Source organism: Sinocyclocheilus anshuiensis, unplaced genomic scaffold, assembly GCF_001515605.1.
Source record: "Sinocyclocheilus anshuiensis isolate Anshui unplaced genomic scaffold, SAMN03320099.WGS_v1.1 scaffold1222, whole genome shotgun sequence".
NCBI lineage: Eukaryota > Metazoa > Chordata > Actinopteri > Cypriniformes > Cyprinidae > Sinocyclocheilus > Sinocyclocheilus anshuiensis.
Genome location: NW_015555818.1, coordinates 34,244 through 60,933, shown reverse-complemented (window position 1 = coordinate 60,933; position 26,690 = coordinate 34,244). Strand labels below are relative to the sequence as shown.

General features: G+C 36.1%; 5 protein-coding genes across 7 annotated transcripts in view; 1 reads left to right on the top strand and 4 right to left on the bottom strand.

The window, feature by feature from the left end:
* The window catches only part of LOC107675219 (gap junction Cx32.2 protein-like), a 3,903-nt gene extending 2,114 nt beyond the window's left edge, over positions 1-1,789 (bottom strand). Inside the window, exon 1 of one of the 2 annotated variants that reach the window (XM_016469487.1) lies at positions 1,715-1,789. The gene's annotated coding sequence lies outside the window, so the exon portion shown is untranslated. Of the gene's footprint in view, positions 1-1,698 lie in introns of both variants that reach the window. The other variant, XM_016469488.1, reaches the window with a different exon arrangement.
* Positions 1,790-2,682: 893 nt separating this feature from the next.
* On the bottom strand, positions 2,683-4,848 carry LOC107675218 (gap junction Cx32.2 protein-like). Its single transcript, XM_016469485.1, has 2 exons — positions 4,747-4,848; positions 2,683-4,017 (listed from the first exon to the last, which is right to left on the bottom strand). The coding sequence occupies exon 2, from the start codon at positions 3,993-3,995 to the stop codon at positions 3,135-3,137; it is 861 nt and encodes a 286-aa protein (XP_016324971.1). The 5' UTR covers positions 3,996-4,017; positions 4,747-4,848; the 3' UTR covers positions 2,683-3,134.
* A 1,408-nt stretch (positions 4,849-6,256) lies between these two features.
* Positions 6,257-8,402, bottom strand: LOC107675220 (gap junction Cx32.7 protein-like). Its single transcript, XM_016469489.1, has 2 exons — positions 8,363-8,402; positions 6,257-7,268 (listed from the first exon to the last, which is right to left on the bottom strand). The coding sequence occupies exon 2, from the start codon at positions 7,246-7,248 to the stop codon at positions 6,352-6,354; it is 897 nt and encodes a 298-aa protein (XP_016324975.1). The 5' UTR covers positions 7,249-7,268; positions 8,363-8,402; the 3' UTR covers positions 6,257-6,351.
* Positions 8,403-10,102: 1,700 nt separating this feature from the next.
* LOC107675229 (inactive hydroxysteroid dehydrogenase-like protein 1) lies at positions 10,103-12,587 on the bottom strand. 2 transcript variants are annotated; one of them, XM_016469506.1, is made up of 5 exons: positions 12,468-12,587; positions 12,183-12,421; positions 11,638-12,083; positions 10,719-10,937; positions 10,103-10,626 (listed from the first exon to the last, which is right to left on the bottom strand). In XM_016469506.1, exons 2-5 carry the CDS (start codon positions 12,400-12,402, stop codon positions 10,555-10,557), a joined length of 957 nt encoding a protein of 318 aa, XP_016324992.1. In that variant the 5' UTR covers positions 12,403-12,421; positions 12,468-12,587; the 3' UTR covers positions 10,103-10,554. The 2 variants fall into 2 exon arrangements, with proteins under 2 accessions (XP_016324992.1, XP_016324991.1); XM_016469505.1 differs by having other exon boundaries at positions 12,183-12,586.
* Positions 12,588-12,597: 10 nt separating this feature from the next.
* LOC107675228 (protein broad-minded) overlaps positions 12,598-26,690 on the top strand; it is a 39,626-nt gene continuing 25,533 nt past the window's right edge. The window contains exons 1-19 of the mRNA XM_016469504.1: positions 12,598-12,971; positions 13,531-13,728; positions 13,818-13,979; positions 16,750-16,927; positions 17,082-17,153; positions 17,262-17,387; positions 17,934-18,012; positions 18,123-18,226; positions 18,351-18,412; positions 18,511-18,661; positions 19,181-19,240; positions 19,565-19,667; positions 20,862-20,999; positions 21,100-21,189; positions 22,033-22,175; positions 22,872-22,999; positions 23,376-23,577; positions 26,163-26,242; positions 26,409-26,547. Of these exons, the coding sequence (XP_016324990.1) occupies positions 13,574-13,728; positions 13,818-13,979; positions 16,750-16,927; positions 17,082-17,153; positions 17,262-17,387; positions 17,934-18,012; positions 18,123-18,226; positions 18,351-18,412; positions 18,511-18,661; positions 19,181-19,240; positions 19,565-19,667; positions 20,862-20,999; positions 21,100-21,189; positions 22,033-22,175; positions 22,872-22,999; positions 23,376-23,577; positions 26,163-26,242; positions 26,409-26,547 (2,172 nt within the window). The 5' untranslated portion in view covers positions 12,598-12,971; positions 13,531-13,573. The remainder of the gene's footprint in view (positions 12,972-13,530; positions 13,729-13,817; positions 13,980-16,749; positions 16,928-17,081; positions 17,154-17,261; positions 17,388-17,933; positions 18,013-18,122; positions 18,227-18,350; positions 18,413-18,510; positions 18,662-19,180; positions 19,241-19,564; positions 19,668-20,861; positions 21,000-21,099; positions 21,190-22,032; positions 22,176-22,871; positions 23,000-23,375; positions 23,578-26,162; positions 26,243-26,408; positions 26,548-26,690) is intronic.

The window sequence follows — 26,690 nt, the reverse complement described above, 5'->3', positions numbered from 1 at the left end:
GGCAGAAATCATGTTCATGGATGAGCTAATGTATTAAAGATTTATTAACATCGTAGTATGAAGCAGAGTTAGGCGGAAAGCCATCGAAGCGAAACGAGGCCGCTGAACGAGCGTGACACATGGCTCAAAAGCAGCGGAGCTTTTATTATGCCACAGTCGACCGCTTCCACTCCTTCCGGTCGTGCGTATGTGGGGAAAAAAGACAGCTCTGTTTTATCATACTAGATACATTTGAAAGTTCTGTTATAATGCTACTCTGTGCGGTCGTCACTGGTCTATTAAAACGCACAACATATTAAAGCGTCTTTGGTGTTTCCATGTTTTCTACAAAACAAAACCGGAAATCGAGGGTGTATGACGTCATTGGCAGGCGACACAATGACACTATGGACACGCTCCGTGTCACTAGTTAAAATCGCTTATTTCTCTGGATTTAAACATTCTTCTAAACATTTGGGATAATGTAAGTACACAAGTCAGCAAAATATATAACACTGTTCTAGTGGTTTTTGGATATTTTAATAAAAAAATCTTACATATTGTGCCTTTAACCCATTTACATTTTTTCTTGTTTTAATCATAAACTAATTTTTTGAGTTTTGACTCATTTTTAGACAAGTAAAGTAAATATATCTTGATTTAACAATTTTTAGATATTTGTAATGGAAAACAAGACAAAAATACTAAGAAAGAAATTCAAATTTTAGCAGTGTGTTATTAGTTTTCAGTGAACTCAAGTAGAATTTTTACGCAAAAAGGAGGAAAAAAAAACACCAAAAATGCTTGAAACCACCGTTTCAAACTTAAAAAATGTACTCCACATAATGTGTTTTCATAGTCACATTGCATTTTGTTCTTTTTGATGTATGTGCATGCTTCAAGTATTCCTATCAGGATTCCCATCAAGGAATAGGCTAGTTCACCCAAAATTGAAATGTTTTCTCAACACTGCATGGTTTTCTATTTTCCATAGGCGTAATTTTAGTGATTATCAATGACCAATGCTTGCTGATTGCAATCAATTATGTCATAAACTCAATAAAGTCATAAATATTTTTGAATCTGCACACGGCCCACAGAGTTTCGGTATAAGGGCAAGATTATCAGAGAATAATTAGATAATTATGTATACCAAAAAGAAAAACAACTTAACCCGAGTACTTTTGTGGACTGTGACAACAATCTGATGTTCAGAAGATAAGAGCGTTCAAGGTGCGGTGTTAAAATCTTAAATCACATTAAGCAAACAAAATATGAATTTGAATTGAACATCAAAACATTTACTTAGAAAGAAATTGTGAGTTGCACTTCAGTTGACAAAACCAAAAAACAACATTGATTGCTGTCTATATTTATCCTCAGGGGGTCTTTGACAATAAACCATTCTAGGCATTAAAGTAATTACATTTGTGTTTTAATGACAAAAAAGAAAAGAATATGCAACTAGTTAGCAAGGAGATGTTTCAACATCAGCCGTCAAGATACACAATGTTTTAACAATGTGAATGACTGTCTTTTTCAATCTAGCATTCAGTTTGAAAGAGTGAATGGTTAACATTCAGCAATCACCAAAATCCGTCTGTATATCAGTACAATGTAACATAATTAGATTATCAGTTTTGGTACCTGTTTAAAATTCTGAACTTAACAATACACAAGATCACATATAAAAGAAACAGAAGAATTTAAAATATGTAAATTGTATATTTGTTACCTGTGACAACTTGTGTCTCAGTGCGGTGCGGATTGACTGTGTTGCTCAATGATTAAATGGCATGTGTCAGGTGTAAAGATTGAACTTCAGTGCATTGGATTTCACAATGTCTTTTTTTTTTTTTTTGGCTGCCATCTTCCTCTTGACGTCTGATTAAAGTTCCATGGCCATATTTAGGATAACAGGATAAAATTGAGCCCAAAGTTAATTATTAATCTTGTTAGAGAGTCTAAGAGAGATACATAGTACATGTGAGACAAGATCCCTGTACCTTTGTATTCTCATGTACTCATGCGTATAAATAGATAAATATACAAGTGCAATTCATTCACATAAGCTTGATTTGTCATCATTGTGATTCATAACATTACTGAAATTTCTGAACACAATGAAAACTGTGAAGTAAAAACCGCTCTGTTTTTAATGTTTCATCATGAGAGAAGAGAACAGAATAAATATCCTCTTGGCATTCACAAGAGAAGGAGCTTTTATAACATAATGAATCCTTGAGTTTTAGTGCTTTAGGGTATTAATCTTATAAGCTGTAGTTATTCTATGCTGGAGTCAGTAAAAGAACAGTGATAAAAATCAGCAGCGTGGTCATATTTGAGAAATGCGATAACAACATGTATCAACATAAAGATAATGCAACTTGCAGTGCAATACAAAGAGAAGAACTCAAAAAATGCCTTTTATGTGCATTTATATATGATTTTATACATGATTCTTAAATAGAAGCACTGTTTGAATTTGTACAGAAATGTTAAAACATTCTGTGTCTTTAAGGTAAAGAGCAATTACGAAGACTGAGTTATTAGATGTTAGCAATCTTTAATTATTCTAATGATTAGTCTAATTATATAATTACGAAATTATTAATTCTTAAATATTGTCATTTTCCACCACAAGGCAAAGGTTTTTAAACAGGAGAGGATATTTTGCGAAAAAAAGAAACTTCTGTTGATTTAAAAGTTTTATTTCAAAGAAGGATATTGTCATTATGCTCTCTAAACATCACTGACACCAGTTTACATTCAGAATACACATTACTATAAATTTGTTTATTTTTTAAACGGAAAATATGGCCAAATAAAATGACAACATCACACAAACAGACATGCAGACAGTGCTTAAGTCACTTACTGACTCTTAATACATATATTTACACATAGTATATACAATTATATAACAGTAAGTATTTATATCAAAACTGTCCAATTAAAAGTCAAACATGCATTGTGCACAAAATGATCATAAAATAATTCAATAACACACTCTGTTTGAGGTGTATCATACCAATACTTTCTTTTTCAAGTGTGTAAATAATGGACCATACGCTAAGGGCTATGGAAATCAAATTGTAGATATGTTTCTCTAAAAACTTGGCAGACTGGGGAAATTTCGGAGATAAAGTCTACATCTAATGGTCTTCCATCAATTGTTTTTCTTCTTTAGCCCCATCCAGGCTTCCTCCAAGACTCTGCCCGCTCTCATACTGTTTGTTCATTTTGTTTTGCTTCAGCGCATCTTCAGAGGTCATCCAGGATGATGGCAAACTTGCGGGGCTTTTAGCCGAAGTGATATTATGTGTCCGTCTCTTGCTGCTCCGGCATCTGACCCTGGTGCACAGCAGGTAAAACACCTCTATGACATTCAGTACCAGAGACACACAGGCTACCACTAGCATAAAGATGATGAAGATGGTCTTCTCTGTTGGACGAGACATGAAACATTCTACTGTGTAAGGGCAGGGGGATCGGGAACATGAAAACCTGGCGATCATTACAAAGCCGTATAAATAATACTGTCCGACAATGAACGCAATCTCCAAAATGATTTTAAAAAACAACTGGGTTAGATAGCTGCCGAGCAGGTTTCCTTTAATTTTGACGTGACCACTTTCATCTGTGTATTTGGGGGCCTTCAACTTGTGGCCCTCGCCAAGATTTTGTATCTTCTCCCTGAGTTTGTTCTCTTGGTGAATGACCTGCACCGCATGGCCCAGGTACACCAAAGTTGGAGTGGATACAAATAGGATCTGCAAGACCCAGAAGCGGATATGAGAGATGGGGAACTGCCAGTCGTAGCACACGTTCTCGCAGCCGGGTTGCATCGTGTTGCAAACCAAATTAGATTGTTCATCACCCCAAACGCTCTCCGCCGCTGCTCCCAGCACCAGGATCCTGAAGATGAAAAGGACGCTCATCCATATCTTGCCGATGACGGTGGAGTGAGACTGTACTTTGTCTAATAACGCCGAGAGAAATCCCCAGTCTCCCATGTTTGCTGATGCTCAGACTTTCCTGTAAAAAAAAAAGACATAAGAAAGAAAAGGAAGATGAAATACAAAGTCCACTTTAGGTGTAACTTAATCAATAAGCCTTTAAATGATGGTCTTCATTAATGGTATACTCTTAATAGATTAATATACTTAATAATGAATAACTCCTTCAAACAAGTTCAGTTACTGTGCCCATAAAGAAAGCAAAACATTAAAAAAATGTTATACAGATAAAATAGGTTTTATGAATATATTGAATTTAATTTAAAGTATATATTTTATGAAACTATATAAAATGCATGACTGATTGTAATAAATTAACATATGGTGCAGGCAACTAAATGTACAACAAATTTAACTTACAGAGGTTTTTACTGGATCACAGGGAAATAACTTATTAATAACTATTTCTGAATCTTATTCATTGACTAAAGGTCAATGTGGCTACTGGTAAATCTAAAATACTTAAAAAATTATTTACATGTTAAAATAATCCTCTAAAACTTTACTCTGTCTTTAAAACATTTACCGTATTAAAAAATGCAATGTTTTTAAGGTAAAGAACAATTACTAAAATAATTAAGTAGATATGAGTAATTGAGCACTTAGCCTGATTAGTTGGATTCGAACTATTTTTATTTAATTAATTCCTAAATATTGTCTTTTAACTCCACAAGGCAAACAGCTTTTGTATATGCTACCTTAAACAATGTACACTTGAACAAAAATGTAATATTGATTTCAGACTTACCTTTAGTGAGTTGTACCTCTTCCTATTAGAATCTAAGCCGCATACCAAGTGATAGCTGAGAATAGTTGAACCTTGATTTTTGGGCTTTGCTAAGATTGCGTAATAGCTGAAAGTGGCCTGCTGTCACGTTGTCCAACGGTAAAAGAACAAGATCTTGAATGCAAGTACGCAGGAGTGCCACATTAATGATTGAAAGGCTTGAACAATAATATGTAATACTTAAAAGTCTCTAACCCACATGACAAATATTATACTGTATTCTAATTAAAAAAGTATCTATTCGTTATGTATATCTTTTTTAAGTACTTTAATACTTTTATTCAGCAAGGATGCTTTGAATTGATCAAAAGTTACACTAAAGACACTATATAATATTACAAAAGAGTTATATTTCAAATAAATGCTGTTCTTTTGAACTTTCTATTTATCAAAAAATCCTGAACAAAAAAAATCATGATTTCCACGAAAATATTAAGCAGCACAACTGTTTTCAACATTTATAGTAATCAGAAATGTTTTTTGAGCACCAAAGCAGCATATTAGAATGATTTCTAATATCACAGTACTCTCAGCTATCACTGAACTCTCTGGAACAACTTACCATCTCATATTAGAATGGCCTCCACTCTACCTGAGTTTAAATCTTGTCTAAAAACTCATCTTTTTACCTTGGCGTTTATTAATTGATTTCGTAATAGTCATGTTATGTGTATTTTGACATTATGCTATTAATATTTTACCTATTGTATTTGTGCTATTGACAGTGTACAGCACTTTGGTCGGCTTTGAGCTGTTTTTAAATGTGCTTTAGAAATAAACTTGAACTTGAACTTGATTTCTGAAGGATCATGTGACACTGAAGACTGGAGTAATGGCTACTAAATATTCAGGAATAAATTGCATTTTAAAATATATTAAAATAGAAAACTGACTTGTTTTATTTATAAAATTGTCGTTGATCAAATAAATTCAGTCTTTATTTGTTCAGCCTTAAAAAAATAATTTTTTTCCTAAATACAGAGACTGAGAAATTATGCTATTAATATTTTACCTATTGTATTTGTGCTATTGACAGTGTACAGCACTTTGGTCGGCTTTGAGCTGTTTTTAAATGTGCTTTAGAAATAAACTTGAACTTGAACTTGATTTCTGAAGGATCATGTGACACTGAAGACTGGAGTAATGGCTACTAAATATTCAGGAATAAATTGCATTTTAAAATATATTAAAATAGAAAACGGACTTGTTTTATTTATAAAATTGTTGTTGATCAAATAAATTCAATCCTTTTTATCCTAAATACAGAGACTGAGAAATAAATGAAAAAAAATAAAATAAAAATCCCAAAAACACAGTTTACATGACACAGTTTGAAGCTTTACTTTTATTGAACCTTTCTACAGAGTACAATTTCAGACTTAAATGAGAAAAAAACAAACAAAAACAGATAAGAATTTTCAGCAATACATTATTGATTTGTGAAACAGAGAGAGAGTCATAGTGTGCTTGAAGTTAGGGGGTCTCGACCATGCACGAGTCACTCGGATCAGTGGCTGTTTGCTCAAGTTGACCGTGTGAAAGCCTTTGTGTACAGAGACCTGCTGATCAGATATGGACCTCTTGCATGTCAACACTGTGGTTCTCTGAAGCCACGCTCTTGGTTGCCTCATTGCCAAGTTCCCTCCTCTGAAGCACCACCTCACGGTTCATCCAGTTCTGAATCACCTGATCTGTAGTTTTGAAGTCCTTCCTGTTCACAACTGGGGTCACAGGAGTGATGGTGTAGTCCTTTTTGCGACTGAGACACTCGTTGATCTTCTTGACATAAAGATATAAGATCTCAATCACATTTAGGAGTAAAGAGATGCAGGCCACCACCAGCATGAACCAAATGAAGATGGTTTTCTCAGTAGGCCTCGACAAGAAACAGTCCACCTTGTGAGGACACGGAAAACGGCCACAGACGTATTGGGCCTGAAGAGTGAAGCCATAAATGTAGTACTGGCCTAAGATGAAACCCACCTCTAAAAGTATCTTGCAATGCAAACTCAGAATGTAGCTTCTCAAGAGTCGCCCCCGAAGGTTGACCTTCCCATTGTCCCTGCTGTACTTGGGAAATTTGTAGCCTTTTTTGAGAAACATATTGATTTGCTCATTCTGAAGCTCTTTCTTCATCATCTCTCTCACTTTCTTTTCGACATGGATGACGTGGACAACGTGGCCCAGGTAGGCCAGAGTAGGTGTGGACACCGAGATGATCTGCAGTACCCAGAAGCGGATGTGTGAGATGGGGAATGCCTGGTCGTAGCAGACATTCTCGCAGCCCGGCTGCTCTGTGTTGCAGATGAAGTCCGACTGCTCGTCGCCCCACACTCTTTCGGCACCGGCGCCGAGGACTAGAATCCTAAACACAAACAGGACAGTGAGCCAGATTTTTCCCACCACCGTTGAGTGTGCCTGGACTCTATCCAGCAGTCTTCCGAGAAAGTCCCACTCACCCATCTTTAATGTTAATTGAATTCCTGAAAGAAAAGACAAAACCGTTAATTGGACATAGCAGTCTGGCTGCAATTTATATGCAGCAATGCTCATAATTTGTTTTCACATATTTTATGCAAGCACTATTTATGGATTCAGAAAATACTGTGTTTGTCGTCAAGTCAGGAGACAAACCTGGTTCTTTTCCATGACGTACATGGGAACCAAGGTTTTTGTGCTGAAAACCCAAAACATTGATAATGATAGTAGCAATAGTCTATTCAGTCTTCAACTCAGCTTGGTGTTTTTTTTATTGTAGTCTGTATAAGAATTAAATTTTAAATACTTTGGGACATACATTTCAAACCACATTACATTTTTGTTGTTGTTGTTATTTTTTTTTTTTTTGAAGATGAAAGGTTTTATTTTTCACTAAAATGGTATTGTTGATAATACAATTAGGGAAACTATATTAAAACTATATTAAATTAGACAAATGCAAAACAGAAGCATTTACACAAGTGGGTACATAATATGAAATGCGGGGGGGGTAATAGGTCTGGAGGTATAAATTTAACATGCATTTTCTTTTTTCATATGCATCTTTTTCTTCTTTTTGTTTTAACCATTTTTGCCATTCAAAAGTTTGGGGTTAATAAAATCTTTCATGTTAGTGAAATAAGTCTTATAGTAACCAAGGCTGAATTTATGTGGTCAAGTATGCATTAAAACAGTAATACTGTGAAATATTGTAAGAATTGGAAATTACTGTTTTCTAGATTTATATATTTTATAATTTATTTTTATATGTTTAATCATTTATTTTATTCCTGTGATGGCAAAGCTGAATTTTCAGCATCATTACTCCAGCCTTACGTCTCACACGATCCTTCAGAAATCATTCTAATATGCTGATTTGCTGCTCAAGAAACATCATTATCCATGTTGAAAACAGTTGTGCTGCTTAATTTTTTTCAGGAGTCAGAATTGATTTAAAATAGAAATTTATTTGTAACATTATACACGACTTTTCATTCAAAAAATCTGACCCAAACCTCTGAACAGTAGTGGAAATAAATAAAGAGAGAATATCATAAGTAGGCATCAGTGATAAATAAATAATACTCTTTTCGCTTACCAAGTTTAAGAAGACGGAGATGAAGTTTCGCCCACTCAGTGAGGGCTCCAGGGAGATGTGTATAACAGGTTTTCTCTAACCTTCCGCTTCATATTGAAGAGGTAGCTTCTGAAACAAAACAAAGATTATGACATTATCAGTGTGTATACTCCTGCCAGTTTTCAGCCTTGACATCTGGAACTGGAAGATTTAGTCAGAATATGTTCGAATTGGTTTCGTATGCAAGTTTATATGACATACATTATATAATAGCTCTTGTTTTATATATTGTACTTTACATCTTTACATCTCTGCACTACTCCAATCTGAATATTGAAAATATTTGTTTTCAAAAAGGTTTCCTGAACATACTCCATTGCTCACCAGTCTGTCCTGCCCCAAGCTCAGGCCACTGGTTGCGAGTTGGGTGTATGTAGCTGTGAAAAGTGATTTTTAGATTTAAAATTGATACACCTTTAATTCCGCCTATTTCTAAAATAATTTTATTCTCCATACTGTACTTCAGTTTTGATTATTGGAAGAATCCATTACTGAAGAAACATCCTAGTCATGGTAAAGGTAATGGTAGTTGTTACTTATGACTTTTTTATGACCATTGAGAGTGTGCTGACCAGCTGCATCACTGTCTGGTATGGGAACTGCAGTGCTGCTGACCGCAAGACCCTACAGCGGACAGTGAACACAGCCGCAAAGATCATCGGTGCCCCTCTCCCCTCCATCCTGGGCATTTTCACTATACACAGTGCACTTTTTACCCTGAAATACCTCTTTTGCACAATGTCATGTACAGTATTTATGTGAAGTACTTGTATAGTTTGTCTTAGATTATGTGTAAGTATAGTCAACTATTATAGTATATACAGTATATGTATAGTTAAATTACAGCTTTCAGTAGGTTAGCTATGTACTGTATAGGTTCAAAATTGTTTCTTACTTCAATTGTTGTATGTTTATATTTGTGTTTAATAATCTAGCACCGTGGTCCTGCGAGACACATTTCATTCCACTGTATGTCCACTTGTAGCAGAATGACAATAAAGCTTTACTTGACCTATGTTAATATGTGTGAGATTACGTGAGTAAAGTGCATTAGGTGTTCTTGGCAGTAGAGACACAACATTTGACTTTATCTACACTTTCAAAGATAATACTGGCTGTCAGCATGACTGGAGTTTACACAATGGATTGTATGAACTCTAATCATGCTGACAGCATATATAAATCTTGGACCTTTTATCTATTACAAAATAATTTAACATTAAAAATCAAACACTTTCATGCAGTATTAAACTAAATTTTAGTTAATGAAGACTATATCAGAATCTTTAAATAAGAAAATAGTCTTTTTAAAAACATTGGAGCTTTTTATTGATAATTTCATAGTTGCAACAACTAAATGAGATACACTGCGCTAACCAAACACTGGCTATACAATGATGCAATGAAGATCTACTGTATTACTGTAGCCAGTATACTCAAAAACACTTGGAATCAAAAATAAATACTTAATTTACAAAACCTTGTTTTTCTAAATATATGAATCTGACCTTTGCAAAATGCATGAAGCGGTAGTAAATAAACATTATAGATTTGTCATCAACCATTCAAACAACTTGTATATTTGTGCATTTAACATTAAAAATCAAACACTTTCATGCAGTATTAAACTAAATTTTAGTTAATGAAGACTATATCAGAATCTTTAAATAAGAAAATAGTCTTTTTAAAAACATTGGAGCTTTTTATTGATAATTTCATAGTTGCAACAACTAAATGAGATACACTGCACTAACCAAACACTGGCTATACAATGATGCAATGAAGATCTACTGTATTACTGTAGCCAGTATACTCAAAAACACTTGGAATCAAAAATAAATACTTAATTTACAAAACCTTGTTTTTCTAAATATATGAATCTGACCTTTGCAAAATGCATAAAGCGGTAGTAAATAAACATTATAGATTTGTCATCAACCATTCAAACAACTTGTATATTTTTGCAAACAAATATACTGAAACACTGAGGCATTTCACTCAGAACTCAGTATTAGGGGGTAAAGGGACAGGGTGAGTAGTTGATTTTCAGTTTCAACACTTTCATACTCATGTTATTCTGAGTTTGGTCAAAATAAACTCTGCAACATCAATTTCAAGAACTAAGTCTTTCACATGGAGGGGAAACATCCCTGTCAAGTGGCCCTCGTGAATATGCGTGATCCCAGCATCCATACCCACTCTGGCATGCACTGCACCAGTTGAAACTAGAAAAAGAAAAGCATAGAAATACTAAATACACACATACCTTGTTTAATTATTTACAAAAAAAAGTTGTCTACAATGATTGATTGACGACCTGTATGGTGTGAGGCCAGTATCCCGTGGTTCGGTGAGAGATGCCTAGAGTTGAAAGAGCATGGCTGGCATACACTCGTGGGCTTGGCACCAGCCAGCCAACAGGACTGTAACCCTCAGATCCTTGAGATGAGACTCTAAAAGGCAGCAAACTCTGCACAAAGACTCCTCGATGACCATATTCATAGTGCAGAGAGCGACTGAAGTTATCAAGAAAAGCCTGTGGAGAATTTAAAACGTGAGAGAATCATAAGACAAATTAAAACACTGTACAGTATATAGAGTGCTGCAGGGATGACATTTTTGTAGACCAAAACCCAAAAACAAGTTTGCATTTTAGCACTTCTGGTTCCATTGTCCTTAAGTACATTTTTTTTTTAATGGTTAAATGTCTGAAATAAGGTCTGTGTTTAACATAAGCTCAAGACATTTAAATGTTTTATTGGCTAAATGGGCTACACAGGTTGTCAGACATTAAACATCATCATGCCAAACTGGTAAACTCATCTACTCACTAGTCCACTTTTACAGTCTCACTGTGTTTATAGTCCCACTCCTTCAAACTATTCTAACTCAAACTTTCAGAGAAAAGAGTTGTTGGATACTTAAAGGTGATGATGTTGTAGTCATGTGACCATAGTGTAGTTCTGTAGTTTAACTTCTGTCTATTGTATTTGTATGCTTCATTATTCATAAAAGTTGTGTTCATTTGTGAAGATTATCATGAATAACCAAACATGAAGAATCATAAACTTTTTTTGGTCACAGAGCTTATTTTCTGCAATAATCCAAAATCCAATTGTAAAACCCTGTTGGGTTGTTGTCAAGAGAACCATGGTAATGCTCACTTCCTGATTGGTCTACAAAAATACATAATCACGGCAGCACTCTAATGGATGGAAAACGAGTAAAGATCTGACCGTAGATGCAGACAGAGCAGCCTTTCGGGAAGTCGGACACAAGCAGTGCCCAGCAGAAATGTGGACCACTGCTCCTTTTCCCCTGTCCACCATATTGGGCAGTGCCAGACGGGTGACAAGAGTGGCAGCTACTATATTTCTATTGATAGTGTCCCACACTACAGATTCAGAGAGGTCCATAAAGCCTTGAGAGAGGTCCAGAGACCCATCCATACTGTTAACAATGAATCCAATATCTTTACCGCTGATGGCATCTTTAATAGGTTTGCAGGCTGAGGGGCCCTGACTGAAATCAGCTGCAATTAAAATGGCCTCTACCCCGTAAGTGTCTGAAATGGCTTTGGCAGTGTCAGCTAAGTTACTGATGTCACTGCTGATCAGAATCACACAGATGCCATGTCTGGCCAGTTCCTCTGCATATGCTTTTGCTATTGCCTCTGAAGCACCTATTGGAAAAAGGAAAAGGGGTCATTTTTGTCCATTTAAGTTTGGTAAATATCAGTATGCAGTATTATAACACTACAGTTCAATGCATTTAAACCTACCACATATAAGAGCCCATTGTCCATACTGCTGACTAAGATCTCTATGGGACACAAGACGAGGAATAAAGTGAAGCCTTATCAGACTATAGCAGTCCCTCATAAACATCACAGCCTTGCTGGCTGTGTAACACGCACCCACGAGCGCCAGCGTTTCCATATAACAACTGCACGATCTGGCAATTTCTCTATACAAAAGCTGGAAGCTGTCAACAGCGGCCATTATAAGCTGAAATCCGTACAATTATTTACTCAAAATGAGCTGCCAATGAAAAAATAATAATCTTTTATATCCAACGAGTTAGTTTGCACTCAACTAGCTTTACTACGTTTGTTAATACGAGTACTATTTCACCAGATTCTCCTCTTCGGTTTTGTCACAACGTGAATCAGGAAACCCTGAACATTTAAAAGTCACGTGATACACTCGCGTCACGTGATCAACACTGGCGTCTTCAGTCAGCGTCAAACACATGCAAACATCACCTTTATTCGTGTTTCTGCGGTTTTATCGTATTTATTTTTGCAGTATTCGCTAACGTGAACGTTTAGACAGCGGATATATTCCTACGGTTGTGCCGCGAAGGTTATTTTTTGCAAATAACGGGTGTTTTACTGCGGATGATTCAGCTCAGCTGGGCTTGTTTCCATAGAAACGGGTAGTGCTAACGGATGCTAAGCTGATTTATACACAGCTCTGTGCTTTATGAAACGACTGATTATGAAAGATTTTTAATGTTATGGAAGCGGCGTAGCTCTGATCTGTTTGGACATGATGTGAAATTATTGCAGGTAATGTTTAAAACTGTGAGCTGTATGTGTAATGTACATATTTGTTAATGAGAAAATATAAGCTTAATACCAACACTTGAATTCTGAACATCTCGAGTTTAAGTACTTACATAATATTTAATGACATGTAGGGATGGGATAGGATGTAGCCTAAATGTTATTATTAGTGTATCCATGTTTAATATTTTAGGGATATTAGTTAGCCTTGTGTATAATGTAACGTTAAATTTGAGCACACTTGACATGATTCTATGTTTCTTATGATTTGGAAATTGCTCTAATGTTTGAAGTTAGTTTTATAGACAAATACAATTTGTGGCACTGGCTACATATTAATTTCATTTTTAAAATGTATTGTTTGTTTTACTGTATAATGGATTGAGTCGGATACTGAAGGAAAAGCAGCAAACACGTGTCCAGCATACATGGAAACTCTTTCAAAATCATTCCATGGAATCTAAACTTTGTGGGAATGTATACCGCATAGACGGTCTATACTTCCCACCATTGTTACTACAGGTCAAACACACCTTACTTAGCACCTTGTTTCTCTAAGTAGGAGACCCCCTGTAGAGAAGAGCTGATCACACCCCTGAGAAGCGATGTCTCAGTTCTCCAGCGAGGAAGAGGCAGAGCTCCAGAGCCTGCTGCGAGAGCTCCTAAAAAGTGTCAAAGACAGAATCTCAGGAGCACCATCGGTAGAATGTGCTGAGGAGATTTTGCTTCATTTGGAGGAAACGGACAAGAACTTTCACAAGTGAGAGACCTTTCTCTTCCAGTACATGTTAAGCCTGATTGTGATTACTGTTTGTTTGATCTATTTCATGCCCTCCCTCTGTTTTTCAGCTATGAGTTTGTGAAGTATCTGCGGGCGTATGTAGAGAGCAGTTTTGGAACTGTTATTGAAGAAGAGACTGAGAATTTCACCAGGGGTGACGGTCATGCTATTGGGCCAGGACAGGACACCCTGGTCCACGCTGTAACGAAGAGGACTAGGGAGTCCGCACAGTATGCGTTTTTATGATTCCTGTTACCAAGTGTTTCTTTTTATAAGATGCTTTTGTGGATGTTTGCTCACTGCATGATGCAAACATATCTGAATCAATGCAATGGAGAAAGTAAATATTTTCAGGAATCTTTTGAAAATGAAATGAATGATGTAATGCAATGATGAAAGTGAAAGTACCGTGTGTTTTCCGATGTAACTAATAAGATGTTTTATTAAATGCTTCACTTTCTCATTGCATGATGCAAAAAATATCAGCACAAATGTAATTTTGAATTTGGTATGGAATATTTTCAGAGAAATTCAATTGCAGCAGCTGTTTTCACATGAATTTTCTCCATAATATATATTGCAAAATACAATACAGTTAGGGGTAGGTAAGGTTTAAAAAATGTTTTTGAAGTTTCTTGTGCTCGCCAATCATTTATTTAATAAAAAAAAAGTAGTCTGCGCCAATAGCCTCGTGGGCAGCACGACGACATATAGCGCTGTTGCGCTTTGGCGTCCCGAGTTCGAGTCACAGCTCGTGGACCTTTGTCGATCCTGTCCCCCTCTCTCCCCCACTTCGCTTCCTGTCAGTGAGTAATGTCCTATCATAATAAAGGCAAAAATGCCAAAAAAGTAATATTGTGAAATATTACAACAATTTCAAATAATCATGTTTTTATTTATATATATATTAAAATGTAATTTATTCCTGTAATGATACATCTGAATTTTCAGCATCATTACTCATGTCTTCAGTGTCACATGATCCTTCAGAAATCATTGTAATATGCTGATTTAATTAAAAAAAACTTTTTTTTTTATTATTATTATATTTGAAAACAGTTGTGCTGCTTAAAGGGATAGTTCACCCAAAAATGAAAATTATGTCATCAATTACTTCACCCTCATGTCGTTTCAAACCCGTAAGACCTTCGTTCATCTTCGGAACACAAAATAAGATATTTTTGATGGAATTTGAGAGATGTCAACCTGCATAGACAGCAACGCAACTGAAATGTTCCCAAGTCCAGAAACGTAGCAAGGAGATCTGTAAAATAATCCATGTGACATCAGTGGTTCATCCGCAATTATACGAAGCTACGAGAATACTTTTTGTGCTCAAAAAAAAAAAAAACGACCTTATTCCACAATTCGTCTCCGCAGCATCACCCTGGTGCCATTTTGGAGAATATCCGCTGGACATAAACAACTTATGCTGTTCTGTGTCAGCTGCGTCATGCCGGATCTGTTTCATAAGTTGTTGTGATTTGATTTGATCTGAACTGAAACAGCGTAACAAGTGAAAGTTGTAATTTTTACTTAAGTATGAATGAATGAATGAATGATGCATTTATATAGTGCTTTATTGTGTTTCCCTTTCATGGGAACTTCGAACTGCGTCCTCTAGGTGTCGCTATGGGGAACGCCTCGTCGTGACCCATGTCTGAAGCATACATTGAAAAAACACCAACTCGTTGGATATAGTGCTTTTATTGTGTGTTGTTGTACATCCAAAGCGCTTTACAATCATGTGGGGTTGGGGTGTCTCTCCTCAACCACCACCAGTGTGCAGCATCTACTTGGATGATGCGACGGCAGCCACAGGACAACGGTGCCAGTGCGCTCACCACACACCAGCTACAGGTGGAGAGAAGAGAGAGTCATAGAGCCAATCTGGATCAAAAGTGGATGGAGATTATTAGGAGGCCATGATTGACAAAGGCCAGGGGGGCAATTTGGCCAGGACACCGGGGTTACACCCCTACTGTTTACAAGAAGTGCCAAGTGATTGTTTTTTTTTAATGACCACAGAGTGTCAGGACCTCGGTTTAACGTCTCATCCAAAAGATGGTGCTTTTTGACAGTATAGTGTCCCTGTCACTATACTGGGGCATTAGGACCCACACAGACCACAGGGTGAGCACCCCCTGCTGGCCTCACTAACACCTCTTCCAACAGCTACCTAGTTTTCCCAAGAGGTCTCCCATCCAGGTACTGACCAGGCTCAACCCTGCTTAGCTTCAGTGGGCAACCAGTCTTGGGCTGCAGGGTGATATGGCAGTATATAAGTCAAAGTACAGAAGTACTTGCTTTGAAGTACTTAAGTACCAAAAGTACATTTCTTTTTTTATGTCAATGCACTGTTTTATTATTGCTGTATGTAATACTTGCAATGCCTCTGAAGCAACTTGCAATGCATTACGCCGACTGAATACACTGACTAGTTTGTAGTATCTTTGGAATGAAGAGCTTTTAGAATGTTAAAAACCTATAGAAATGAAACAAGTGATCTCACTTATCTACCTATAGCCATTCATCCACATTTGAACTGAGTGGACAGTGAAATTGTTGTAAATACAGACTGATAAGGAAAAAATCAAACTTGCTTTAAAAGCCAGCAACACAACAGTAGCTGTATAAGTCACGTTTTAGAGAAGACAAAAATCACCCACTGACTTTCAAAGCTGCTACATAGTAATGACTTTCTACTTCGAGGACCTTGATAGAAATCTAGTGGAGTGAAAAGTATGCTATTTGTCTTTCAAATGTAGTGAAGTTAAAGTCATACGTTTCCAGAAAAAAATAATACTCAAGTAAAGTACAGATACTTAAAAAGTGAACTTAAGTACAATACTCAAGTAAATGTACTTTGTTACTGTCCACTTCTTGATTATGGTATTATCAGTGATTCATGGGAGTGATTTCTGTTTTTATTGTTTCAGCAATATCTCCGAATATGGATAGTTTAGTACATCACATGTGCTTTTTTTTTTTATTCTGTAGGTATAAACAGATGATGCAGACTCTGAAACAGACCATGATGGTGGTTGTGGAATCACTGATCAATAAATTTGAGGAAGATCAGCTGAAGAAAGAGGAAATGGACAGGAAGAGCCAACATGAGCAGTCAAGCAGTCATTACACTGACAACTGCTCTGACAGTGACTCTTCATTCAATCAGGTTGTTGTTGTATAAGTTCAGATAAGTTACAGAGGCTCCTATTGTTTCTTGGACAAGCATATCATTGTGGTTATCTCAGCCTTTCTCATTCTATGACTGTACATTCATACCATAGACTGAATCACTAACTGATTTCTTTGATTTCAACACGTAGAGCTATGCATTTATCAAGCATGAACAACTTCAAGTCATCGCTGAGAAGCTTGACCCCGGTAGACCACGAGAGGTGAAAACTCCTCTGATACACCCACTTCCCATAGTTTCAATTGTAGAAAGAGAGAACTGTCATTCTGATCCAGAGATGAAGTGGTCATCCTGATCTGTTTAATTGCAGGTTCGCTTGGAAGCTTTGCAGTCTTTGTGCTATGCCCCTCCCTCTGATGTCCTGAGCTGTGAAAACTGGACTGGCCTGCGCCGAAACCTGTCTGCTGCGCTCACTGACCCTGACCATGAGCTCAGCGTAAGATATAAGTGCTAAATAAGCACTGACCTTAGCCATGGCCTCAACAGCAAAATAGTTTCCTTAGCTGCTTAATGTGGAAATACAAGGGCCAACATTTTCAAGCAGTTTACAGAAAAGAGGTGTCATGTGAAATGGGAGGCCATGACCTGTTTCACTAACAGTTTTGAATCGCACAGTATGTGGGAGTTTATTATATGTATTGTGAACCAGGATTGTTATAATCAACTAAAACTAAAAACATTTAAAAAATCATTACTTGAAATAAAACAGTTAACTGAAGTAAAATAAAACTTAAATGTTTTATTTTAGTTTAAATTACTGTACTCCACTCACTAAAACTAAAAGTGAAATATAAACTATATAAATCTTATTAATAATATAAACTATAATAGAAAGAAATAAAAAATGAGAAAAACACGTAAAACATAATAAAATGTAATAAAAATATATATAAAAATAACAACAAATTCAGAATATTAATAAAAGCATGGTATCACAATGATACTAAATTAACACTGCTGTTAACATGTTTTGCTTTCACAGGATAAAGTCCTTCAGTTTTTTGCAAAAACATTTTCGTCTTCTCCATTAAATGTGACTAAGGATATCTACAGTACCATAGGTAATAGCTTAAGCTTATTTTAGCAGTATGAAGTATCTTTTAATATTCAGTATATACGTGAATGTCATTCCGTCAGTTCATTTTCATGAAGTGTCAACATCTCTCTTCAGCGAAAAACTTGGAGGCTCATTTCCTCTACCATAAGTTGAGTTTTCCCAGCGGCTCTACAAGTATTGATGCGAACCGACCAGATATGGCCCGTCTCCTCAAACAAGTATGTGGCATTTCCTTCCTCCTATGAATGAAGATAAATAAAGTTTAGCTGGCTTGGATAAAAATATGAATAAAGTTTCGCTTGCTTGTATAAAGATGAGTTTCTTTCTTTCTGGTCATTCTAGATGAGATTAATGAATGACTTTCAGAAGGAAGTGACAACATTTTGGATACGACATCCTGAGAAGTGAGCTTTCACATTTCAAACACATTTCCCAAATATTGCGATATCTTGATTGTGTCAGATTGGCTTGAATATAAATGATTTTTCCCCCTGTGCTCTAGGTACATGGAGGAAATCATTGAGAATACCCTCTCTCTTCTCGCTCTGCATTCTGAACAGGGCATGAGCAGTCCCGGCTCAGAAAAATCCCTAGAGCCTATACACTTAATCTCTCTGCTAGATATCAAAGCCACCTGGTTTAAGAAATGGATGGTGAGCCAAGGTTTTATCAAAGAATAAACAAAACAAAAAAAAAAAACCCACATACCATTTTCAAAATTAGTATTTTTTAATTTGATCTTTACTTTCCAGTAAAAAAAGGAACATGTCTTGAATATATCTTGAGTTGATTTTTCTTATAATAATAACTACATTAGTCATAATGTTTTGTTTATTGTAAGCACACACTTAATGTGTGTTCTGTGATTATAAATGCTGCACATGTTTTAAATTTAGTAAGGGTTGTTATAGTTATCGTTATAGTTTGGATTTTTAAAACTTTGAGTATAGTTATTGTTCTTGGTATGAACAGATCTTTTACACTTAAAACAGGAAAACGTTCAGTTCAGTATACTCTGAAATTCAGTTTTGCTTCTCAAGTAAATTTATCTTCTTTTCAGGATGTTTAGGTATGTTTCCTGGAAAATGACAAATACTGATTATGAAAATGTGTTTTTAAATTTATACAGTATGTAATACTGTTAAAAGTGATGTCAAAATATTGTCTTCTAGCATGGCTACTACAGCAGAACTGTTGTCTTAAGACTTCTTGAGAGGAAATACAAGTCTTTGGTGAGTTATACCATGCAGTTTTTACTGTTTTTTACTAGTATTTTTACAGACATTTCAAAAATATTATGCTACATTGTTGTCACATGATTTTATGAGCATGTTTTTAATGGTGTACATCTAAAATATGCATACTGAGCCCAGTATTCATGCTGTACATTGTAGAAATTGTTGGATATTTTGTAGTATGATAATATTCTATTCCAAACATAATCAACATTCACTGGCTAGTTTAAATGAAATGGGTAAAATGGACAGTTTTTTCAGTGCTAATAATAGAATGTATTCAAGTCATTAATGATGGATTTTATGGATCCTTTTCCCCAGATTGTTAATGCTCTGCAGCAGTGCATTTATTACTTCGATTCCTGTGATTCAGTTAGAGAAGAAACTTTGGAAATTATCCACAGCCTTGAACATCAGCAGATTGGTACGGCTGAACTTTTGCCCACAATGTGCACATCTAGTATCATACTTTATCTGACAGCTGGCTTATGTTTTCCCCTGTATGCTGCTACAGACTGTCCTCTCATGGGCAACTAGCTAGATTATCATTGCCAGAGATAATTCCAAGGGTTTGTGGATAGTGAAGAGCTTTACCAGAATTCTGATTCTGTATTGTAGTTGGAAGACTCGCATGGAAATAAAACACCAAAACATGCACACAGTATTGACTTGATCTTCTGCTGTATTCACAAGCCATAGCGACCAGACTTTCAAACCACCCACAGCTGTAAAACATTCATAACACATCAGCGGTATTCAAAAGATGCTTATCTAGTTTCTGTGATCAGGGTCAGTTTATGTTTGTTTCACAGAATAGTCACTTTGGTTACTCGTATAATATTACAACAGATTTCAGATGTCATATTTCAGTGGAATCAATCTACCTTATCTTTAAAAGGTCAAAACACTTGTAAAATCTCTAACTGGTGAATATCATAGAAACATACAGTTGACATTTAAAAAAAAGAAAAGGAAAAAAGATAATGCTTGAAATGTGTTTTTTAATTGTATTCCATCATTTTCATGGCAATTCAGCACATTTCCATCCACAAATTCTCAGTAGTTTAACGTTTACAGACATTTTACTGCTGCTTATAAATAAATTTTAATTTATTTCTATTATTCATAATGAGGATTCTGATTAGATGATTGCAGTTTATTTATTTTAATCAGCATAAATTAAATGAGGTATACCACCATATATCGATACTCAAAATGAATAATAAATGCTATCATAATTACAGTATTACTTTTTTGCATTATGGGAATCATTGGAGGAAATGTACTTAATTTGTCATGAGAATTATTAAAAAAAAATTGTTTAAATTGAAATTGAAATTAAAATATTTATCTTCATGTTTTTCTATATAAAATATTATTTAATTGGTTTATGAATTTGAAGCAGTATATAATTTCTTTCTTTCTTCTGATTATGGAACCCAGAAAATAATCCTAACCACTTTCTTCTCTAATGCGTTTTAAATATTCAACCTTTCTGCACTCAGGTTTTTTAAAGATTTAAATTTGTTTTTCAGTGCTAATTTAGAAACAGGAGGTCACATGCAAATGACTAAATCCATTTAGCGCATGCTCTCTGTTCTTGTGTTTTGCCCCTCAGGCCCTGCTCGGAGAACTCTCTACACTTCTAAAGAGCTGGAGTTTGTTTACTTCGTTCACTCGCTGTGTGTGCTCGGGAGGCTTGTGATGTACACTAATGGAAGGAAACTTTTTCCCATTAAAGTGAAGAAGCGGAGAGGTAGGTTTAGAGGGGAGGAAACAAACCCAGGTTGTGGATAATGTTTGAGAAGAACAAGTCTGACTCACTAAACTATCTCTACATTTGTCGCCTGTTTCAGATCCGGTAACTTTGACCGACTTGGTTGCGATTCTGATCAGTATCATGTACCAACACCCAAAACCATCCTGCGGTGAGATGACACATGCAGGTGCGTCATAAGAGTACAAGAGTGATCAACTCTGATCGACTCTAGCTCAGAAACTCAACCACGCCTGTGTCTTAAGTCTAAGCGTGTGATTTTTATGACTTTTTATGTAGATGTTAGTGCTAATATGCATGTGCCAAATCATCAGTCTCACAGTGACATTACTGTATTAGTGCCAGGATAAGCTTCTATTATATCTTCTTCTGGTTAATGAACTTACTACTTTGGAAAAATAAATGACTCAGTCTTATCAAGAAAACTTAGTTACAGTATATTATTATGTGGGGCTAATTATTAATTAGGATGTTTATTTTCACCAAAAATGAAAAATCTATCGTTTACTCAATCTCGTGTCATTCCAAACCTATATGACTTTCTGTCTAGCATGGAACACAAAATGAAAAGTGCATTTTTGAAGAATATTCATGTCCCTTTTAATGTTTGAAACCTTCAATCCCCATCTATTGTAATTGCGTCGAAAACATTGACCCTCAGATTATTCAACATTTCTCATTTTGGGTTCCACAGTGGAAAGAAAGTCTTACAAATTTGGTGCATATGATGACAGAATTCTCAATTTCAGGTGAACCAGGCTTTAACCAGGTAGCATAAAGCACAAATCACATATTGAAGCACATAACCTTTTTTTTTAAAGAGGTAGGCTAGATTTTCCTTTTTTTTTTTGTCCTCATTGGGCAGTTCGTGCTGCACTTTAAATCATTAATTAACTGAGCTCTGCAGTAACACTTAAGGCCGATAACAACCAAGGTGTCCTGAAGCTCCTAACAAGTTATCACAGAGGTGTGTGTGTTTGTTTGTTTGTTTGTTTGTGTGTGTATTCTCTAGACTCCCTGTCCCCCACTAATCTTGTGATGGAGGTGTTAAGGACACTGTGTGACCGCACTGAGTGTGCTGTGGAGTGTCTCTACCAAATCCCTGTTATAGAAACTCTGCTGGCTCCTGTTATCACCCTGCTCAAAGGAAAGCTGGTCAGCACAACGTGAACACTCCCATCAGCACGTAATCAAGAGTCTAGACATGATTATGAAATCATTCTAAACTTGGCCCTATTCTACAATTTTATAATTTTACTTTTTTTCATTGAATTTATATGAAAAACTAAACTAAACTAAATACTAACACGGGAGGAATTTGTTAATGTGACATCAGTTCCATTGAATTTTATTAATTTATTTGAACATTAAAACTACATCTATCTACAGTATATACATTTCATTCAGTATATGCATAATAGGGTGCAGCTATAACATTTTTTTTTATTTTTGATAGTCTTTACATTAGATCAATTCAATGCATCCTTGTTGAATTTCTTTAAAAAATAAAACAAAACAAATCGAACTGATCCTAAACATTTGAACATTAGTCTACATGTACATTATTTTATATATTATTTATATTGTAAAATAGGACATGATGGGTTCTATACCAACTTTGTGACAGCACATATAAGAAAGGAATTGATGCCATTTCCATGACGTATCTTCAAGGAAAACATAAACAGAATATTTTTTACAGTTATGGCACTACAGAAGAAACCTGTTAATTTAAATCTTGAAATAAAACAGTAGCCTTCTATATAACATATCATCAGAGACCTCATCTGTAGCCTTTTATATGCATTATACTGTTCACCCCAAGCATTTTCAGTTTGTCTTTTGTTGCAGCCCAAATTAAATTCCCTAGAAGGTGCCTTGACTCACATAGCAGACACGCTGGCGAGGATCGCTACCACTGAACGAGGTTTATCACTCCTGCTTTATGACAGAAATCTCGTCTCGGCCGAGGGTGAAAGGTAAGTAAATCTAATTTTGCTCTCAGGTTACATTCATTATTTCTTCTTCCTGCTAGTGTCATCTTGAGCTAGTCGGCACTTGTGCCATATATATCATCAGCATGCATAGATGAAAGAATGAGTTTCTTAATAAAAGAAAGGAACCTTTGACACCCGTGTCTTCAGTGAGATGAGTTGTAGCATACTTTGTGAAAGTAACAAAAAGTTAATGTGAATAGAATAGAATAGCCCAGGTTGTCAACGACTACAGTTGTACCACCATTCATTTGGCCATACCAATCCAGCAGTTAAAAGTGCGGTTTAAAAATATTCAGAGATCCAAGTACTTTAATATGGTATTATATTACTGTGTTGTAATATGTTGTTATTTCCACAGTATTTCAGCAGCACACGTGGTGGTACAGTTTACCCAGAGGCTGTTGGCAAAAGAGCTGCATGTGTTCAGCGAGCTGGAGATTCCTCCTGCCGTGAGCGGGGCCTTCGTCTTTGTCTGTCGGCAGATGTACAACACCTGCGAGGGGCTGCATGTTCTACGGCCATACAGCCTGCATGAGTGCATCGCTAAAGCCTGGAGAACGGTGACCTTTATACACACTAGCCTCACTAATTCAGTTATTACCAGTTTACTCTTTAGTTGACTGTTTATTCCAGACTTACAATACAGTAACAACAGAGGTTGACCCTTTCAACCTTTCAATTAAAATGGAGTGTACAGTCATGCCCTTGTGGGCTTTAAACCTACAGATGATCGGTTATCCTGTCAATGATTATATAAAAGCCAGAATTTCATCATATTTAGTCTTTTGATAGTCTGTGGTTGTATGAGTGTTATGAGGTCAGTGGCACAGAATTTTGGTAACCATAAAGTAACTTGTGTAGTCTGTCATTGATGATGTCATGTTTATCACTGACTGGAACACATCATTGACTGAATTGTCTGATTAATTTTTGTCTGGGAATCTGGCCACTCCCTGTCTCATATTGACAAATACACTGCTGTTCAAAAGTTTTCATAAGATTTTTTAAAATTATTTTAAAAGTCTGTTATGTTCACCAAGGCTGCATTTATTAAATCAAAAATACAGTAAAAACAGTCATATTGTGAATTATTATTATTAAATATATTTTTAATAGGGATGCACCGATACCGATACTGGTATCGGTATCGGGCCCGATACCGAGCTCCAGTACTCGTACTCGTACTTGTTAAAATGCCCCGATACCAAACGCCGATACCGCACAGCATGTGATAAGTGCCATATTCAGACAAAAAAACATCGAAAACAGACAGCAGAATGGAGTAATTAGAGATTAAAGATGTCTACGAAGTATATGTATGCAATGAATATAAAACATTCAGTATTAATGCCTGTATTAATGCGAGCTGATAAGCAAATCACGCTGAGTGGATTGAGCGCGCGGCAGCACAGATGCGCGAGCTTGTCGAGTGAATATACCTTTCTCACAGACATCACTGAAAAGTTTGTAGTTCGGTCGGATATGTCAAAAAGATGTAAGTAAAACAATGCACAAGTTACTTAATGGTAGGGAGGGAGGGAGAGAGAGAGAGAGCGCGCACTTCTGTTGTGTGATCTTTATTGATGTTCGCTCACTTAGCACGCATCATTTGGATTTCCTGGAGAGCCGCAGCCCTGCAGAGTTTTGCTTCAACCCTAATCAAACACACCTGAACAAGCTAATCAAGGTCTGAAGGGTTATTAGGAAGCTACAGGCAGGTGAGTTTTAATTAGGGTTGGAGCTGAACTCTGCAGGGCTGCGGCTCTCCAGGACCGGAGTTTGCTACCCCTGCTATATGCTGTCATTAAAGCTAAGGGTCACCCGACAAAGTATTGATAGATGTGTATAAATTGACAGCTGTATGAATAATTTTTGGTTTATTGTAATCCATTACATACCTTTCTATCAAAGTTATCTGACATTATCAAGCTGAATTTGTTCTGACACAGTTCTTGTCATATTTTATTACCATTTTCTAAACTATAGCGAATAAACTGTGATAATGTGAGAAATGTTGAAGGTGTCTGAATAAATTTCGGTTTGACTGTGTCTATTTGATAAATGAAGTTAACCAACTAACATTATACATACTCTTTTGGTTTCTGTACCCAATATTTTAAAAATGTACAAATGCAATGAAAATATTGGTATCGGTACTCTGTATCGGCAAGTACCAAAAATAAAAGTATCGGTATCGGGCGAGTACTGGAAAAAGTGGTATCCCTAATTTTTAACATGTTATTTATTCCTTTGATGGCAAAGCTTAATTTTCAGCATCATTACTCCACTATTCAGTATCACGATCCTTCAGAAATCATTCTAATATGCTGATTTGGTGCTCAGGAAACATGATTATTAGGTTGAAAACAGTTGTGGTTAATTTTTTTTTTTGTGGAAACAAAAATAAATACTAAATAAATTGTTCAAAATAACAGCATTTATTTGAAATAGAAATCTTTTGTAGCATTAAAAGTGCCTTTACTGTCACTTTTGACAAATAGAATGTATGCTTTTTGCATATGAAATCTTTCTTTCTTTCAAAAAAATACAAAATAAATAAATAATAATGGAATAATGGAAAAAATTAAATGAAGTAAAAACTTGCTGACCCCAAACTTTTAAGCAGTAGTGTATCTCTTGACATAGATTCAGCTTAAAAGCTTAACTTAATTTGTGTTAAAAGAAAGTTTTCAAATTTTTTTGTGTATTTGTATTTCCTAGTAAAATTTCACTAAAACATGTTTAGTGAGACACTTTAACAAAACATGAAATTCTGCTTATTGAAAATTTATATTTTGTTATGATCAGTCATCTCACAGCCAAAATAAAGCCTTTTTACTTAGTCTGGACAGCATCTTTACAGCCTACAGTGTATGTTCCCCAAGCTAAACAGTATTAATTTTGGAAGAACTGCTGAACATCCGTTCTGTGGGCTGTGTGAAGAGGATTTGTAGAATACAGAAGAAGCAGTAAAGAGCTGCTCCGTCAATAATGAAACCTCCCGGGGTTCCCCTGCCTTCATAAGGGCGAGTTGGAGCGGCGTGAGGAATCAACATTGCATTAAATGTGTCGTCTCATTATTTAGGCGAAGGGTTTAAATGCCGTGTAGCAGTCCAGCCTGACAGTGAATTCTCTTCCCCCGCAGACAAGCTCCGTGTCGGAGAGAGTTCCCACTCCTGTTCCTGGAGCTCCCCCAGTGATCACTTCCCAGGAGCTGCAGAGCGTGTGAGTATGCCTCCATCACGCCTCCAGTGTTCTCTTGTTCATACACAAGCTGTTTGTTTCTGTGCTAAACTTGAGCTTGGCCTGCCAGCGCTGTTTTGTGGAAATAAATCAACAAGAACAAGAAATAATTAGCATTCTTGCTGAATCTTTTGTCTTGGTTCTGCAGGGTGGCCTGGGAAGAGATGCTGTTGGACAATCTGCTGAATTTTGCTGCCACACCAAAAGGACTGCTGCTCCTCCAACAGACTGGAGCCATCAATGAGTGTGTCGCCTACATGTTCTCAAGATTCACCAAAAAACTACAGGTATTGAAATCAGATGCCACTTTCAAAAGTGCTTTATTCTGATATTAATATTAGTGGCTAGTGATACTTGCAGTAAAGGGATAGTCCACCGAAAAAAGACAATTCTGGGATCATTTACTCACCCTCAAGTCACTCAGTTTCTT